This window comes from Benincasa hispida, chromosome 6, assembly GCF_027475165.1.
Source record: "Benincasa hispida cultivar pf3 chromosome 6, pf3_genome.v1.1, whole genome shotgun sequence".
Taxonomy (NCBI): domain Eukaryota; kingdom Viridiplantae; phylum Streptophyta; class Magnoliopsida; order Cucurbitales; family Cucurbitaceae; genus Benincasa; species Benincasa hispida.
Genome location: NC_143483.1, coordinates 25,507,054 through 25,519,539, shown reverse-complemented (window position 1 = coordinate 25,519,539; position 12,486 = coordinate 25,507,054). Strand labels below are relative to the sequence as shown.

Sequence of the window (12,486 nt, the reverse complement as noted above, 5' to 3'; positions counted from 1 at the left end):
TGGAAAATTGCCTTATGGTCCATATCTCTAAATTCTATGTTTACTTGCTTTCTTAATTATCTTCTTTATTGCTTCATGAATTTTTTTTATTTATTGATTCCTTAAACTTGTTTTTAATGCTTTATGAAATTATTTCTCATTTAATTCACTTGCGTTAATTTTCATGCTCTCTTTAATTTCCTTACTTTTCTATATTAAATGCGTTATCCTTAAATTTTGGTGAACGATTGGTTAACAGAAATTGATTACCGCAAGTCCTAGCAACTTGCATTGATGGAATTTTTTTTTAATAATAATAAAACACATATGGTATGCATTGCGATGATGGGTTCATCTTATGATAACAAGATACACTTTGTGTTCATCCTTCACAAATGCATTGTGCTGAGGGGTGTGTTGTGCTCGTATGTATTTTTCTCCCATCCTTAGCAAAAATGCACTATGTTGAGGTAGTGTTGCACTAGTAGAAATACCGTGCACCCGTCCTCCAGAAATGTGTCGAGTTAACGGGTGTGTTGCGATGATACATGCGTTGTTGCATGTCCTCTAGAAAGATGCATTTGCGTTGATGGATGCATTGCATTATTCTTAACCTTGCGCCCATCCGAATAAAACACCAAAAGACAAATTCTTTTTGCAAACCGAGTAGTCAAATCGCTTAGGCTTCCAAGGACATGATGAATCCGCAGTTGAAAGAACGCACGTCTCTGCAAATTCATAAATGTGAAGAACGCAGCAATAGGTTTTTTGAGTACCTCGAGGCTTGCCACTGCAGAATTTGCGTTGGGCTCATCCAGGCCCAACCTATAAATTCCCACTTCCTCCATCTGAGAGCCTATTTGAGTCTTTTTGCAAACAGAAACCCTAGCAGCTTGCATACCCAGACTTACTTTCTTCCTAAAACCCTAAGGGTTTCCCAACTTTCTTACTCAGTTCATCCATGGCCGACCAGTCTTCCCAACCATCTTCTTTACCCTCATCAGCCCAAATCACTGCTCGAGAGGCGGCGATCCTCGTAGCAAGCCGCCGTCTCGCTGCCCAACCACAAACCATCCCTCGAGTCACCAAAAAACTCAGGCGAAAGCCCTTAGCAGTCAAACCATCCCTCACAACAAGCATATATCTAAATTTGGGAGTGCGATAACTTGTAGAAATACAAGTTCTTTATATTTTTTTATTTAGATATTATGGCCAAAAGAAAGAAAAGTTGCGCGGATAAAATAGACATTGGCTAAGAAATGCGAGAATTATAAATTGTCGTCAATACACCCACTAACACTATTGCGATGGTAGAATGGAATGTTCCTATTTCTGTTTTACAGAAAATCAGTCACCGCATGTGTTCATGGCTCAAAGATAAAATGAACAACACATCTACGTCGCATTGCCCCCATCATTCAAGAAAGAAGAGATGATCAATGCAATGACGGCGCAAGCGAAAATCGATAAATAGCTTAGCGATCAACGCAAATTCAACCGCATGCGGTAATAAAAAATAACACCGCATGCGGGCGAACGATCGAAGATGTAAAGAGCAACACATCTATGGAGGGTTCTGACGAGTGTATAGCTTTTAGTTGTGCATTTCTGATCGGATTGATTGCGTAACAGAAGGAATATTCACTCCACCATTTCAGGAACTAACATAACCATATAGTGGGGACCATAATGAAAAGAGTCAAGCTTCGCCTATAAATAGCTTTTGCAATTTCATAGAAAGAGGTACTTGAATACATAGAAACGTGTATATACTGATATGAGAGAGAGACTGGTCTGAGCGACTTTCAGAGTAGATCCAGGATAATCAAGAGACAAGGCCAAGAGGTGAGTCTCCGAACAAAGAATCCTTCTTATCCCCGCCGTTAAAGCTCTGTACGAAGGTCACTTCTATCAGAAGAGCAAGCCTGAGAGGGACGCTCTCCTCCCCATCACTACCACACACCGGCAAGCATAATGTCCATTTAGATCTATGTCAAGACATTGACACTCTTTCTCTGTTTGTTTCTAATCTCTATTAAATCATCTTTATTCACCTTCTTAATCTTTCATTCACACTATGTATCAGACGCTTAATCTTAGTATTAAATGTTATGATCATTTTCATTATCATCTCTCTGCCTTTTTCCGTTCATCCATAAACCATTTTCTCCATGATGTTTTTCTAATTCCCTGGATAATTAGCAAGAATTAAGCTAGTAAATTAATTTGTGTTAAGGAAATAATTATGTTTAGCTAAAGCATGGTCGACGGCATCTTCACCTGTGAGAGTAGAAGTGAAGATGTTATTCCGCCTATCAAGAGAGGGTTGGAAGAATGCGTTAACTAAAGCAAGAAGTACTTCTAAAGATGGAAACAACCTTGCATTCATCACGTTCATCCCTGTTTCACCATAGAGATATGGGAACACAGCCAATCACCGAGAGGTGTACGCCAAGGGAAAGTGGAACCTTAGTTGCATCTTTAACGCAATTAACAAACTTGTGATGTTTTAACTATTTATTCTTTTTATTTCTGATTCATCCATAAAGACGCGCCATCGCATACCATGATCCTTTGTATAACTTCACAATCAGTCTCGACCTCGGTATCATGTATCATGTATCTTGTATCTTGTATCTTGTATCATCTTAGTTTAGGATTTTATTTTCAATGCAACTTTATTTTATCAGCACAATTTATTTCATCGCAATTTAAATTTCTGTATAAACCAATTCTTTATTAATTGTACAAACCAGTCGCATGTATCACAAAAGTAACACATTAACGAAAAAAATCCCTGTGTTCGACCTCGGATTATTCTGAAAAACTTGCGTTGGAATTATAATTGGTTTTAGCGCAAGGAAACTTGTGACATGCATTACTCCATTGCATATACTACGAGCCTAGCATTAATAACGCATATATTTAGACGTAGTGTCAGTTGTGTATGAATCATAACACAGTGCATGCATGAAGATATAAAAATATCGTGTCCAATCTATGGCATAATGCATGCATAAAAAGGAAATACATCTTCAGCGTTATCATGCAGCACATTCTCCATCCCTGGCGTCACCCCTAAAGGAATTAGACTTTACCTGTTCCCGTACACACTGTGTGATGAGGCAAAGAGGTGGGCTCATTCGTTGGAGCCAAATGAAATCACATCATGGGACCAGTTGGTGGAACGGTTCATGAAGAAATTCTTCCCTTCGACAGTCAACACAAGCAGACGAAAGGATGTGCTGAATTTTGAGCAAATGGATAATGAGACTCTAAGCACCACTTGGGTGCATTTCAGAAGGTTGGTGAAAATTTTTCCGCATATCGGGATTCCCGATTGCGTCCTGATGGAAACATTTTATAACGGCCTGAATCAATCAATGCTAGTCGTTGTTAATGCCTCCACAACGGGAGGATTCATGGATAAGAATTACATAGAAGCCAAGGTCATCCTTGATCGCATTTCGCGAAACACGGATGACCGGGTGGATGTCGGGTATGGGAGAAGAGGCCTCGAGAGAAGAAGAAACAATAACGCCATTGTACCAGCGGATACAATGACAACTTTGGCCGCACAAATGGCCGCTAGGACCTCTCTCCTTCAAACGATGGCACTTAATCAAGGTGCTCTCTCTCAAAGTTCAGTGCAACCCAATGCGCCGGCGCAAGTGGCCGCAATAAATTGCGTCCAATGTGGAGGGGGGCATGCAGTAGAGATGTGTCCATCATACCTGCAACGAGTGTTTACTATCTAGAACAACCCTTACAGCAACACTTAGAATCCAGGTTGGCGGAATCACCCTAACTTCGGTTGGGGAGGGAATCACAACCAAGGGGGCCAGAGTAACCATCAGAAAGACAATTCAGGGAATCGAGGAAATCCTCCACCTTTTCATCAGAATCAGAATCAGAGTCATCAAAGGCAACCACATAACCAACCGTTCTCATTGAACACCTCTGTGAATTCATTATCATTAGAGACCTTGCTGAAACAGTATATTGAGAAAAACGATGTTGTCATGCAGTCGCTGGTATCTTCAATAAGGAACTTGGAGATCCAAGTCGGGCAATTGGCAGCCGAGCTTCGCAGCAGAACATCGGGAATTCTACCAAGTAACTCAGAAGCCCCGGGATCTCATGGGAAGGAACAATTTCCTTGACGACATTGCGCAGGCAAGCTTGACCACCTACAGGGGTGTGGATTGCGGTAATCATGAGAAAATTGTCCTTCAATTCGCATCTCTAAAATCTATGTTTAATTGCTTTCTTTATTGCTCTCCTTTATTACTATCTGCATTACGTTATTTATTGCTTTCTTAAATTAGCTTTTATTTCTGTATGAATTTACTTTTCATTTAATTCAATTGCGTTATTTCCTTGTCTTATTCAATTTCCTTACTTTTCTGCATTAGTTACGTTGTTCTTAAATTTTTGTGAATGACGGAATAAAAAGAAAATGAATACTGCGAAGTCTTATCGACTTGTGTTGTTGATGAATTAAAAATAATACTAAAATACATCAGGTATGCATTGCGATGATGGGTGCATCTTGCGTTGACAAGATACACTTTGCGTCCATCCCACCTAAATGCATTGCGCTGAGGGGTGTGTTACGCTCGTATGTATTTTTCTCCCGTCCTTAGCGAAAATGCACTATGTCGAGGTAGTGTTGCGCCAGTAGAAATACCATGCGCCCGTTCTCCAGAAACGCATTGAATTGAGGGGTGTGTTGCGCTGATACTTGCATTGTTGCCCATCCTTTGAAAATATGCATTTGCATTAATGGATGCATTGTGTTAATCTTAAACTTGCGCCCATCCGAATAAAATGCAAAAGATAAATTCTTTTTGCAAAAAAAGTAGTCCAATTGTTTAGGCTTCCAAGGAAATGATGACTTAGCAGATGAAATGATGTCCTTCTCCATTAATTCATAAATGTGAGGAGCGCGGCGACAAGACTTTTTGAGTACCTCGAAGCCTACCACCGCAGAATTTGCGTTGGACCCATCAAGGCCCAACCTATAAATTCCCTCCTCCTCCAGCTGAGGTCGTCTACTTGAATCTTTTGCGAAAGTGAAAGCCCTCGCGAATCCTTTGCACACTTAGACATTTGAACTTTCTTCCTAAACCCTAAGAACCTTCCCAACTCTTTCACTTACCATAGCCATGGCCGATCAATCTTCCCATTCATCCTCCTTACTTTCATTACCGTCCCCAACCTAAATCACTGCAAGAGAGGCGACATTCTCGCAACAAGCTGCCGCCTTGCTGCCCAACCGAAACCCATCCCAAGATTCGTTGGAAAACCTCGATGAAAGCTTATTGTAGCCAAATCACTCCAAATCCGAGAGGGGCAGAGAACGAAGAGTGCCCCATTCCCAACACATTCATTCGAAAGTAAGAAGAAGATAAGAGACGATAGAGAAGTGTTCAGGAGCATCTTGAGTAATATGGAGAAGGAGGGAGGGCTACCTGAAGCTGGAGTCATTATTCAACCCTTGCCTTCAGAGGAAGAGATGGAAGAAGCTTCAAGAAGAAGCGCCTTGGCCATTTCGGATCCTAAGGAAACTATTCACACAAAATCCTATAACGAACCCACCAGGGTTTCTTTGGAGGATGTGGTAGTGGAGAAGCAGCCTGAAACGACTGAAAAGAAGAAGAAAAAAAAGAACAAGGAGAAGAGGGCAGAAGGAGATGAAGAAGCTCAGCCAAGGAAGGAAAAGAAAGAAAGGAAATCGAGTGAGAAGAGGGAATGCAAGCGAGAGGAGAAGCGCCTGAAGAATAAGGAAGAAAAGAGAAAGAGGGCTGAAAGCTAGAAGTTGACGGAGAATCCACCACTGCAAGGGTGGATGAGGGGGTGTCAACGCATCAAAAAGAATCAGTGCAACTTCAAGAAGCATCAATGCAAATAAGAACGATTCCGACTAAGGACCCAGAGGATCCAGACATCACCCCTCTTATCCGGCGTCGCAAGGAGAATGCGCTGCAAGGGTCAACAATCGACCCACAATTTTTGCAGAGTGTAGTAGAAGAGAAGGAAAGGAGAAGAAGAGAGGAAGAAGAAAAACAAGAAAAGATGTTATGAGTGCAACAAATCATCGTAGAAGGCAATCTGAGAAGAAAATTACACGATGAAGAAGTGTGCTGTAACAACGCAATTTTGGCAGAAGAAGAGAGAATAAGGCTCGAGGAAGAACAATGCATATTGCTGGCCTTGGAGCAATTTGAAAGAGAAATGAGAGAAGAAGAAAAGGAAGAAAAGAAGAAAAAGGAAGAGAAGGAGAAAATGCGTACAGCAAATGTGCAGAGCATTAGAGAAAAGAAAAGTAAAGAAATTGCAGAGTGGGAAAGGGAAGAACAACGCAAGGAACAGGAACGGAGACAAAGAAAAAGATCCCGCCTTGTATTGGCAAAAGATAAGGGAAAAGAGAAAGTTGAAAGCAGTGAGCCTGCGTACAACAAGAAAATGAGATGTATAGGGGGACTTCCAACAAATTTTCTCTCAAAACTATAGAAATCTGGATCATGGTCGTCATTGTTCAACTCAAGTGTAAGAGCTTCATTTTCAACTTTTGTCTCATAGATGTAACTTATTTTCACATTGAACTCTCTTTAGGGTTAACTTCAAGGAGAGCATATAGTTCAACCGCTAAATCTTTTTGTGTTATTTCTTTACATGCAACAATACCATTTAACAAACCTCCTTCATATCTTCTTCCTCACTTTCGTTTTTTTCTTCCTCAATCTTTAATTCGAATCACCATCTATAAATTGTAGTTGGGTTTATAAAAGAAGAAGATAAATGATAAGGAAAGTAGTCAAAATTCCAAGGTTATTGGACGATGCTGAAAGAAAAACCATATTTAACCAGCCCAATCAATTCCAACAAGAAATTTCAATTGAAAAATGTAATTTTTTGCCCAAAAAAAGTTATGAGCCTTTTTAAGCATAAATTATTGTTCTAAACCTAAAGCAATCTATTTCATTTGCTTTGAAAAAAGATGAGAAAGTAATCGTTCAAGTACCTCTTATTATTAAACCATATTTTAAGGTTTAGGCAACCTAAACTTCAAAGCAACGTAGTAAATTTGTAATTTAAATAAAAATGACGAAGCATAACATTAAGGAAAGAGACACATGACATTGTTTTGAAGGCCACATTTCTTAGTTTAGAATGAAAATTTATGTAATCGTAATTGAATTTCATTGATAGCTCAATTATAATGGGTCACAATCACAAATATAATTAGATTGCTTTAGATCACGTTTACTTAAAATTATGAGTTTTATTAAATTTATTGTTACTGTTACTACTATCTTTACCTTTCAGGGTCAAATGGTAACAGTAATAGTAAAAGTGTCAAAATTCATAATTTTTTTTCGTTGGAGCAATAACAATAATTGTAACAATAACGATAATGATATACGACGTAATTTTAAGATACAATTGGATTAATTACCCTCCACTTGTCAATCAGTTTGCACTTTTTTATTACAACTTTGGAAATGAGTCTCATGTGTCAGTACGAATGCAGATAGGGTTGGTAACAGGGTGGGACGAGGTCAGGGATGCACTTCCCATCTCCGTCCCTGTGGGATATTTTAATCTCCGTCTATGCCCCATTCCCCATTTTGAGGAGACGAGGTCGGAGTCGAAAAATCTCCATTCGAGGGATTGGTCCCGTAGGGAAAATTCCTCATTTTTTATTTTTTATTTTTATTTACTTTTTATTTAAAATCAATACATTTTTGTATTTATATTGAAATGGTACACTTTTTAGGTAACAAATTGATATTATTATTGTTTTATTTATTTAAGTTAATAATAAAAAATGTTTTAAACATTTCTTTATTTTAAAATTTAATAAAAAATTAAAATTAATTATATAATAAAATGAAACATTAGCTAAAAAGCTACTGTTTTATGTATGTATGTATACATATGTGTGTGAGAAAAAATAAAAAAAAATTATTCATAGTGGGGTTGGGGTCGGGGATGAGTGGGGATACTCCTCATCCCTGCCCTATCCTCGGCTCAAGAACCTGTTTTGGGTCCCAATTTGACCCCATCTCCAATCAAACAAGGGATTCTTCGACCCAATCGTGATGGATACCTACAGGAACCCAACTCCGCATAGATTTTTGTCAATTATAGATGCAGAACACGAAAAAATAATACTAAAAATAATCAAATACAACCCATTTTTCACATTAAAATCGATTTATTACGTTTTGAGCCGAATAAGCCTAAATTTCACGGTTACAACTCAACCAAAAAAGCAAAAAGAGAGGGAAAAAAGGGTTTTACCTCCAAGATCCAACCAAAACGCACGTTCAAACACTGAAAGGCGGGTGGTAAGAAGAGTCCACCTCGGCCCCACTTGTCTCATTCCCCACCACATACAAAAAAATAAATAACCACCGAAATGACGAAAAAGCTCTTTGAAATTAAAACATGGGCATTCCGAAAGAGAGAGAGAGAGAGAAAGGGAGGCGGTGGCGGGGGTTGTTCACCGGAATTGGGGGCCGGTGAAGGTCTGGCCAAAGGACCAACCAGCAGGAACGACATTGTTGGAAACAAGCGTACGGCCGTCGCTAGTAGTGAGCTTGAAAGAGAGGGTTTGGGCATCCAAATAGTTGTGGCTTTGCCAGTTCTGTCCCCAGTTTCTTGACATTGATTGCCACCCTCCAGTTTTGGAGCCTTTCACCGACACAGCATGCACATCCCCGGCGCCCCCCACGTTTGTTATCAGTACTAAGTTGAAGTAGGAATGGCCGTTTATTGTGAACCTTACTCCTCCATTCCTCTTACATGGAGCTCTACATAAATCGATAAAAATGAGCATGACTCAAGATGCACGCAACTATTCTTGTTTCAAAATCATTCTAAGAATACGTACAGACATACAATACAAAAATAGTAATCAATATCTTACCTCCGATAGGCGACAGGGACGATGCCGGCGCGGTATTGAGCAATATGGAGGAAGACAGACTGGGAGAGGTCAAAGTGGTGGAGGGGAGGGTTGCACCAGCCGCCGGCGTCATTAGGAAGAGCGTTATTAGGCGGACAGAAGTTGGTAGCAGTGACCAAAATGGAGCCAGGGAGGCACCATTGGGGGTCATCCACACACTTGATCTCATAACAAGACCCACAGCTCAACCCATTGTTGAAAAGCGCAGTGCTAATTGCCGCAGTGTTGGTCCCGTACCCTTCACTGTAAAGATTCCCATACCCACAAGCTCCACCTGTGTTCCCACAACACAATTAATGAATTAAGGTTACTTTTAATTGGTTGATTTTAGTTTTTATAATTTTAAAAGGTTTATTTTACTTTCTATATTTTTAATTTTGATTCATTTTTGTTTTTCAACTTTTTAAAAAATGACCATTTTGGTTCCTTCATTTTTATTTTTAGGTTTAAATCTTATTTTGGTCTCTGAATTTTGAATATTGTTCTATTTTGGTCCACAAACATTAAAAAAACATTTGTTCTAGCCCCTAAACTTTTAAAAAATATTTACTTTGATCCCTACTATTAAGATTCTGTTTACTCTTAAACATAATGGTGAGATGTGAGATGACTTGTATTTTTAGATGACTAGGCTATCGAATAAGTTAATCATACTAAAAAATCTAGGGTTTAAATTTTGAATTAGGTGGTAAAAAGATTTTCTATAGGTGATCTCAAAAGTAATTTTGAGTCCAATGCTAGACTATACAATTTCATCCTTAAACAAAATTTTCTTTAAAATGTTAATATAATTTTATGGACCAAAATAAACATTTTTTAAAAGTTCAAGAATTGAAATGGACGTTTTTGAAAATTTAAAAACCAAAAATAGAGCAAGGTTCAAAGTTCGAGAGTCAAAATAAGATTTAAACCTTATTTTTACTTCTTTCATAAGGGATCAAAATTGTTACTTTTTGAGAATTCAAGGAACAAAAAGAAATAAAGTATGAATCAAAGTTGAAAGTAAAGAACTAAAATGAATATTTTTAAAGTACAAATAACAAAAAGAATAAAAAAAATAAAAAATATGGATTAAAATGAAACAAAAGTATAAGAACTAAAGTAGTAGTTAAACAATTAATTAACTAAACCATAAATTAATTACTTCCTAATCTAAAAAATGAGGTGAATTAATTACTTACCCATTGTGCCGGAAGCATCGCTGCCGCCGTAGAAGGTGGCGTGAGCATGAATCCATGCCGCGGCGGAGGAGAGGAGTGAGAGAAATGGCAATAAAAAGAGAAAATGAAAATTCATTTTTGGTGAAGAACGAGGCAGGGAAAAATGGAGGGTGGGAGGGCCAATATATAATGGGGAGACCTCAAGAATCCAAATTTAATAATTAATTCTATTTTACAAAGGTTCCGTACCCACTTTTTTATTATTATTGTTATTATTTGACAACAATTTTTCTACTTTTTTTTATTTTTAATTATTGACTATCTATTATTACAAATTATTTTATTCTTTTTCTGTTTGTCTGTCGTATCTTCTCACCACGTGTATTTTGAACTTTTATATTTTTTTAAGTATTATTATTATATCGAAATATTTTTTTCCTTCTCAAAGTTTTATTAATCTTAAATTTAGACCACGTTGTTTGTATATTATTGATTTTTTTTTAAATTTTTTTTATTATTAATATTTTTACTATAAATTTTAAAAATATATTCACATATTGTATTTTGTTGCCTGAAAATCATTAATGTTATTTTAAAAAATTTAGAAAAAATAATTTTGAAAGACAAGATTTAAAATTTATTCAAATTATAAGAATTAAAATGGAGTACACAACAAAAGTTGTATTTTAACCTTATTATTAATTTGGAGTTTTAAAAAAAAATAGAAATTATAGATATTAAAAAATTTCACACAGGTAAAAAATGTCAAATCATTTACAAAAATAACAAAAAAAAATATTGATAGACATCTATAAGTTTTAAACTTTTATCAATTTTAGACTTCTATTAGTTTTTATTATTAATAGACATTCATAAATTTCTATCAACTCCTATAAAAGATATTAAAATTTTGTTATTTTGTATAAATAGTTTTGTTATTTTTTTTTATTTTGAATGTCTCTTTTTTTAATTAGCTATACTTAAAAGTCTTGTCAAACTTATTTTGAAGTGTCTTTTAATATTAAAATAAAAACAGATTTGAAAACACCTTTCTATCTGTTTACAGGTATTAATAAACAAATCTTGCAGAGTGCTTTTTCTAATTTTTTGGGAAAAAAAAAGACCTAACAAGATTATATTTGTGGCTTGGTAGTCGGACTACACCCATCGTTTGTGCAGCTAGGCTACCGTTTAATTAGAATATGACACATTAATTTGTTTATTTGTGTGGTACAGAGGGAAGCACAATAGTTAAGTGCAGTCTCATTGTTCTAAATAAAGTTTGGGTGAATTGCAAGGAAAAAAAATAAGAAAATGAAGATAACTATTGTTAAAACCTAATAGAGTTCCCCCAGAAAATCCTAGACTTGACAAACCCAACATAACCCTACTCTCATGAATGAGCATTTTAAGTTTTTTCAAATTACTTTATTCCTTTCATATTTTTAATCAACACTGACTTCCATTCATTCTGAGACGTCTTAATTGAATAATGTAACCATTATTTATTAAATGACTCTTAGATAATCATTTTATTTTTTATTTTTGTTTTTGAAAATTAAGTCTATAGACATTATTTTTACCTCCAAATTTTTTTATTACTAAACGACACCTAAATAATTTGTAATTATTTAATATTGTCCCAAGAAACTGGTTTCATTATAATTATTTTTTTAATAAAAAAACAAAGATATGTGATAGGTAGAAAAGCAATGGTATAAACCCTAGAACTTGTTTTCCTAAGTAGTTATGCTTGAAACTTACTTTGCCGTTAATGTTTATGGTTGTTAACATAATTGTATAAATATGTTATGAATGTTGTTAGTATGCAGCAGTATTAAGTGGAATAAAATATCCTAAGTGTTAGGCAAGGAGGCTCTTGAGTAGTTTTGGGAGACATCCAACACTTAGTAAAAATTTTGAAAGTATATGTAAAAGGAAGCTAGGCGTGGAGTAGGTTAAGGTATGAAAATTTTCTAAGTGTTGGCATATTGGGATTGAAGGAATTAAGCTTAGAAATGAAGGAATTTTCTAGTATTGGAACTAGAAGCTCTTGGGTAGATGGAGAAGTCTCAACACTTAGAAGGAAATTGGAAGGATGGTGGAGTTAGAGTCATGTCATGCTTCTAGGGGGCCCATGTGAAAAGGTTTGGCTAAGTGTAGAATGGGAGTCGTGCATTGAATGCCCTATATTTAGAGATTACTATGGCCATCGAGTGTTGGTGTTGGTCATGACTGATAAAAGGCATGTGTTGGCCCCATTAGATATTAGTTGGGCCAAGGGATGTGGCAAGAGAGCAGTCGAGTGGCCAAGGCAAGCACTGAAGGGGCACCAAAGCAAGGTGCTAGGCGTGGGCTGCGAGGGCGCGA

The 12,486-nt window shown here is 36.7% G+C and overlaps 1 protein-coding gene across 1 annotated transcript; it reads right to left on the bottom strand.

The window, feature by feature from the left end:
* Positions 1–8,163: 8,163 nt before the first annotated feature.
* Positions 8,164–10,265, bottom strand: LOC120079574 (expansin-A15-like). Its single transcript, XM_039033802.2, has 3 exons — positions 10,138–10,265; positions 8,918–9,230; positions 8,164–8,801 (listed from the first exon to the last, which is right to left on the bottom strand). Exons 1-3 carry the CDS (start codon positions 10,250–10,252, stop codon positions 8,492–8,494), a joined length of 738 nt encoding a protein of 245 aa, XP_038889730.2. The 5' UTR covers positions 10,253–10,265; the 3' UTR covers positions 8,164–8,491.
* Between the last annotated feature and the right edge of the window lie 2,221 nt (positions 10,266–12,486).